A 7,196-nucleotide genomic window follows, 5' to 3' on the forward strand; every position below is an offset into this window, starting at 1 on the left:
ATTAACTGTCTTTCATTTTATCTCATTATTATTATTTTTTTTCTCAGAAATAAAAATGAATTTTTCTTCAAATTAGGTCGAAGAAAATTTCTTAAATTTTCAGTCTAATAAATTAATCTCTATCCAAAATACATGTTATTATCCCACAATCCCATTCATTTTTAATAGAACATAAATTGTTAGCCATTTATAGATTTAAATATATATATATATATTGGGGGCAAATTAAACTTTTGACGAGAAGACTTCCCGCCAAGCCCAACCGTTTCTAGAAACAGAACAACCACCACAGCTGGACGACGATAAGGCGCCAACTCCTTCCTTCAAATACCCCTCTCTCTCTCTCCCACTCTCTTCCGATTTGGCACAAAAATGGCAGATCCCTCCAGGCTCCACTCCCACATCGAAATCAAGGCCCCTCCTCCTCCTTCTCCACCACCACCACCACCACCACCACCACCACCATCAGCGCGATTGTCCGTCGACCTTGCTGTTCTCCAAGACCAGAGGATCCCCTTCTTTAGGTCCCGCTCTCGGCGCAGCAGCAGTGGCGGCGACACTTGGGTGATCTCCGTGTTCGTGATCCTCCACGTGGTGGCCTTCTTCGCCACCATGATAGTCAATGATTGCTGGACCAACTCCCACCAGGACTGCGCGCTCAGGGCGCTTGGCAGGCTCTCCTTCCAGACTATGTCCGAGAACCCCCTGCTTGGACCCTCCGCTTCCACGTCAGTAAAGATTCACAAAAAAAAAAAAAAAAAGCTTCTTCTTTGTGATGACTCTTCTGTGATTGGTTCGGCTGTTTGGTCGCTGAGAAAAACTGAGTAGAAAATTAAGGCTAGTATAGGTTTTGCCAGACCATAAAAGGAAAGTTTTTTTATTGGAAGTACTGATTTTCATGGCTGGATGGATTAGGGTTTCTGGAACCTCTTTTCTTAGTGTTGTAGTCACTGATTTCTCTGTGGTTCTCGAAAACTATGAGCTTATAGTGCTTCTCTGCTTGAGTGTTCAGGAAAACTGTTAATCTCTTATGCTAGGATTTCTAGAAACTTTTTATTTTGTACGATTGGGCGTTTTCTTGATCCTATGGCTCTAAAAAATTATGCTTAATTGTATTTCCCGTTTGGTTGACAAGAAAGTTTGAGAAAGGGAACTTTTTTTTTTTGGGGGGGGGGGGGGGGGGGGGGGGGGGTATCTCTATGTGTTTAATGTAGCTTCTTTTTAGAATTAGAAAACCTTGCCCAATAAAAACTTGTCTGATTAGAAGCTTTGGATAGAGATTGTGATTTTGGCATGAGAGAATTGGACAATCTTTAAAAATATTATATTTATGGTGCTTCAGTTGACTGCTGAAGCTATCTTGTGTGTTGCAGAGAAATTCATTACTTTGTGTCGACTTGTGTTAATGTAATTTTGTATATGGGTTTTCGATTTCTTCTACTCCTAGCCTTTTGACTCATCAAGTTGCCTGCTGGGTTAGAAATAATTCTTATTTTTTTCTTTGTATTCGAGAATGAATGAACATTTTTGTTAGAATCAAACATGCATGTTGATAAATGAACGATTTGATGAGTGTTTCTTGAAGTTTTTTCTTCCGAAATGGGATTGGTAACATGTAATTCAAAGTGCGCAGCCTTTCAAATGTTTTGTGTGTAAGATTTTATTCCATGTGAAATGTCTCATCCAGTTCTCAACCCAATACTATAAATTGGGTGCTACTCTCTTTGGTGCTTTCCACCAATGGCAAATAAATGCTTCCACTGTTGCAGGCTAGATCAAATGGGGGCTCTTCGAAGGAATTTTTTGACAGAATATCACCAAACTTGGCGTCTTTTCACATCTCCATGTTTGCATGCTGGAGCCATCCACCTTGTCATCAACCTCTGCAGTGTAATCTTTGTAGGGATTCACTTGGAACAAGAGTTTGGACCATGTAACTATTTTCTTCTCTCTAGTTTTTGTTTTGCATAATCAAATAAGTATACGCAATCTTTTACCTTCTTGCTTTTTTCACTTCTGAAGTAAGGATTGGAGTAGTATATATACTCTCAGCTTTTGTTGGTACCTTGGTGGCTACACTCTTTGTCGAAGACAGCCCAGCAGTTGGTTCATCCGGAGCTCTATATGGATTGCTTGGAGCTATGCTCTCTGTGCTCATTCGGAACTGGAAAATTTACACCGATAAGGTCCTTCACCTGCTTCTTTTCTCAGTTCCCTGTTATCACATTATTAATTATTGTGATTAACTGGTCTAATAATTGCCTTTTTTCTTTGATTGCAGTTTGCAGCTCTAGCATCACTTTTCTTTTTCTCTATGATCAATTTCGTCCTTGGTTTGCTACCTTATGTAGACAATTTTTCAAATATTGGAGGTTTTATATCGGGGTTCCTGCTTGGATTTGTGCTTTTGTTCAGTCCTCAGCTCAGGAAAGTGGCTCAAAATAAAGGAGACCTTTATGAATATGGTGTTAAAGTTTCCACTAAATTGAAGTTGAAGCAGAAGCTAGACAGGCCAGTCCAGAGGAGTGTTTCTCTTCTTCTTTTTGGTCTTATGTGAGTTTCTTTCTTTTATTTGTATGGCAAGCTAGTCTTGCTGCTGCTCACTAATAATTGTTTTTTGGGCTTATGTGAGATCTTATAAGAGGAGCTTCTTCCAATGCAGACTTGCTGGATGTCTTCTAGCAGTTCTTCGAGGTGTTAACATGAACCAGTATTGCAGATGGTGTCAATATGTTGACTGTGTTCCTTTCAAATGGTGGAGCTGCAAAGACACAGCAACTTCTTGTGAGGTATAGATTTATTTCTAGAAATTATTTGTATAGATAACCCATGATACACACAGGGTTATGAGACTGAACCGTGACATTACTCTCCACCCCTTTTTTATGCGGAAGAAAATGCCACTCAGTCCATAGACCATTGGCTAACTTTAGTAATTTGATTGTTTGTAATGTTGAAATTAGCAATGTAAATTGTAAAAGAAAAAAAGAATCAGAAGAAGTAAAAGTAACCCTTTGAAGAAGCCCAACCCCCTACCTATGCCTCTCCTCAAACTGGACAAGAGAATCGAAACCTATGCATCGTACTGAATGTACAAGATCTATAGAGATTAGTAACCATATATCTTTTGATAAGAAATATTACTACTATATACCATAATAGTTTTTTAAAAGAATATAGATAATTTCTTTTGATACCGTCTTACATCAATAAAGGTCCTATTCACCTGTATCTTTGTACTTTTCTAATGCACCTTCTCTGTCTTTTTAAGTTTTCTGTGGTAGAGGGAAGAAAACATTTCGTTTTAAGAATATCTACCTTAGAAAGCTTTCTTATGCATATAATGTATTCTTCATTCAAGTCACCACAAATGGACTCCAGCATGTTATGATGTATGTAATTCAGTCTTGGGTTCGATACTCCGTGCTAATGGTAGCTAAATGTCAAATGCAGACCATGGTGAGCGATGCACAGTTGACATTGACCTGCATGAGTAATGGAAACTTCAGGGTTTTCCCTTTTACTAACATTTCGCAAGCAAGGGTAAACGATTTGTGCACTCTGATATGCAGATAAAAACTTGTGAGTTCTGTTGATTTTTTATTTTTTGTGAAACAGTAGAGCTATACAAACTTTTTTATATGCATACCAAGCTAAAAGCTATAACGTGTAAAATGCAGACTATCTAGTAATGCATGGTTGACATTGACCTATATGAGCTGAGTAATGGCAACTTCAGTGTTTTCCCTGTCACCAACATTTTGTAAGTAAGGATGAAGGATTTGTGCAGTCTGATATACTAATGAAAAGTTGTGAGTTACAGTTTTGTTATGGGATGGTGGACCTCTACACATTTTAATATCAACATTTTGTTGATTACTAGTGATGATATCTGTAGCATTCTGTAGTTTTGCCTGTGTTCCAAATTATCAAAATTGTATAACCGAATGGAAGATGAATACAATGAAATGAAATGAGACAGAATGTCCTCCTTCCCTTTGGTTTAAGAATGCCAGTGTAAACCTAAAGTACTGATTTGGCCTAGCATTCTGGAGCTTATAGCTTTTAAAGGACAAAGGTTATATATGCAGACTGAAAATATGCCTTGAGGAAGGTTGATCTAGTAGTCTGAGGATCACACCCCTTGTGCCTGAAGCATTTTCTGAGGGTATAGGCTTCATGTATAGAGATTATAATTAAGTGTGGTGCTTATTTTATTTATCAATCACTTCTTAGTGGTTTAATCTCATATTTTCTTTTCCCCTAAACTATTAGCCTTTTCACTCGCTCTCCAATCTCTTCACCTTTTAGAATGATTGCTCGACTTCTTCAAAACTGCATGCACCCACAGTAAAGTTTATGCTGCTATAGATCAATATCAAGTGTGTTATTCCACTTCTTTACTCTTAGACTCTACTTTCTGCACCAGAGCTGGATCATCTACAATATCACTAGTGATTGAGGAGCTAATCTCGCATTTTTATGTCCAAAATGCAGTATTTTGCTTTTATATTTTATTTCCATTTCATAATGAGTTTCTTCGATCTCGTGATATTCTGTCCCTCCCCATTGTGAAATTCCAAAGAGTAATATTTCTTGCACAACTTTTATACAACTCTTAACAATTTTTTTTTTAGGATCAACCATTGAATATTTAAGGCCCACATGTAGGAAAATAAATCCAATGATTGTTTATAAAAAAAATAGTTAGAGTTGTACAAGAAACATTACTCAATTCGAAAAACAAGCAGGTCGCGTCGGAAGGAAGGCTTCAACAACCTGTCTTGGAGTCTTGTAGGCCCATATTTCTAGAATATCACAGTAATAGGATAAAATTCTGGCGATCGAAAGAAGAAGGAAACCATTCTATAGGATTTTTCTTTAACATATCTTGGGATTGACACATATCAAAATTCCTTTTTTCTTGAATTCAATGGCCTATGTTGGGGTCTGCCGACAGTTTCCCCAGTACCCCCCAAAAAAAAGAAAAAAGAAAAAGAAGGATTCTTTGAAATAATTAACATCAGAATTAGGTATCTCTCTGCTGCTTCATATAAGAAATCCATTGCTTTCCATTAGGTCACTTTCTCCACCAAGTATAAACTCCTTGGTAAAATTGCTTTGCTATTCTATCTACAGATTTAGATGAAAATCTGATTATTGAATTGGAGTAATTGAGATGTAGTTGCAGAACTGAGAGTTCAAACTAGATTGGAGATGGGTTTTGTTAGGGAGAGAATTGCTTAGGGAGTCCACCAAGAACACATATTATACATGTTTAGACACCATTCCAATCCAATAGTTTACTTTTGTATGTTAACTACTTATTTTATTTATTTATTTTCAACATAGGGCTTAGCACTCATTCGTGCATTTACTCTAGACAACAGATTGGCCCAAAAAGAAGAAGAAAAAAAAAAAAAGACAAAAGAAAAACTCCATGAACCTTCCCCTTTTAACTTTCTGAGGAAAATAAGTATCATTCAATTATAAAAATCAGCTATATTCTCTCTATCTCTATAACCTAATTCCCACTAGCTATCTCCTAGGTTTATATAGATAGATAAAGAGAACAGGAGCTCCTTCAGACCAGTAGTGTTACACTGTTACTGTTGTTTGAGCCCTCTGTTTTGTTTTCATTATTTTTCAATGTCAAAAGTACCTGACTATTGACAATGAGATGACACCTAACAAGAGTACATGACCATAGTAGCATTTTTGTTTTGTTTTTTTTTACTCCCTTTCAATACTCCACTAATTTTGAACGTGTTTAGTCACTCCATCTTTACATGTATAACGCAATTATGAATGTCTTTTTGTGAAGCAACAGAAATCGAACTTGAGCAAACACTTGTTTAGGCGTGTCACACCCAAGTCAAAGAGCCACTGAATCAACCCATTAAGATTGAGCATGATGGGATTTTGATTCTTTATGTTCAATTGGGATTGCCCTTTTTTTTAAAAAAAAAATCCAACTTTTTTCCTCTCTCTTCGTTATGATGGTACTTTTACATTAAAGTCGTCAATTTTTTATATGATTCATAAATTCAATACGAACACAATAAGAAATTAATGAATTAGAATTAAATGATCTGACCCATTTAATGGAATAGGTCCAATTATGATTATCCTCTCTAATCAGCCAATTTTGGAATTGTGGGTTAATATATCCACAAAACAAAATCTTTTAACGGTAACTCGTCTCCATTTACCTTTGAAATAATACGCAAAATTGTCACCATGTTGTGATTTATTGTTGGTTTCTTAATTTTTAAACCAAACGGATCTGAGAGTGGGCATGGCCGTATGAGGTGGGCTCGATTCCCACGCCATACTGGGTTACTGGTCCACTTAAATGGTTCAGGTCCCATTTCGGGAAATACACAGGAAAAAAAAAAAAAACTATATATATATACTCTTTTTATCCTAATTTAATTATTTCATTTTTCTTTTTAGGGTAGTAAGCTTTCTTCTTCTTTTTTTTTTTTTTTTAAAAAAAGAAATTTATTTCTCATGATAAATACATGAATAGGGCTATATAATAAATATATAATATTTTTATTCCACAACACTGATGTAGTAGGTCCAACTAACCCTTAATTTTATTTTATTTTATTTTATTTTTTTTTTTTTAGGGTTTATCTAATGGTTAGTTAAAACTGATACATCAGCTTTGTGGAACATCAGTAAAATTCGAGATAGCTTATATTAATCAGTTTTGGAGATTTTCATTGTAGGAGTTGAACCCTCGCTCTAGTACTTGCCCACTAACTTAGGGGTTACCTTGAGGCCACTGAACCACCGAGTAAATATAAATGTCACCTATATCTTCCTTGTGCCCCTTAAAACTGATGTGAGTTTTAAAATTACCATTATATCAAAATTTTATAGTGATTTATCACAAATCTAATGATTTTAAAAGTCATATCAATTTTGTAAGGACATAAAAAAAAAAAAAAAAAAAAAAAAACGCACATTGGAGTGACACATAGCATTACAACCACTGCCACTTATTATATATTTTTTTATTATTATTAATAACTATCATTTAAAACCAAAACAGTTGTTTTTAAGATATGAAGAGTACTAAGTAACAATTGAATTAATGATTTTTTTTTTTAAAAAAAACAATTGAATTAATGAAATCAGGGACTCACATGGTACAGTAATTCCTCACTTTATTTTCATTAATAAAT

At 35.5% G+C, this 7,196-nt stretch overlaps 1 protein-coding gene across 1 annotated transcript; it reads left to right on the forward strand.

Annotated features, from left to right (window-relative positions):
- The first annotated feature begins 338 nt into the window (after positions 1 to 338).
- On the forward strand, positions 339 to 3,946 carry LOC133871687 (inactive RHOMBOID-like protein 8). Its single transcript, XM_062309131.1, has 7 exons — positions 339 to 728; positions 1,770 to 1,933; positions 2,023 to 2,186; positions 2,282 to 2,553; positions 2,663 to 2,789; positions 3,454 to 3,582; positions 3,681 to 3,946. Exons 1-6 carry the CDS (start codon positions 373 to 375, stop codon positions 3,574 to 3,576), a joined length of 1,206 nt encoding a protein of 401 aa, XP_062165115.1. The 5' UTR covers positions 339 to 372; the 3' UTR covers positions 3,577 to 3,582; positions 3,681 to 3,946.
- The last annotated feature ends 3,250 nt before the right edge of the window (positions 3,947 to 7,196 follow it).

Source organism: Alnus glutinosa, chromosome 1, assembly GCF_958979055.1.
Source record: "Alnus glutinosa chromosome 1, dhAlnGlut1.1, whole genome shotgun sequence".
In the NCBI taxonomy this organism is placed as follows: domain Eukaryota; kingdom Viridiplantae; phylum Streptophyta; class Magnoliopsida; order Fagales; family Betulaceae; genus Alnus; species Alnus glutinosa.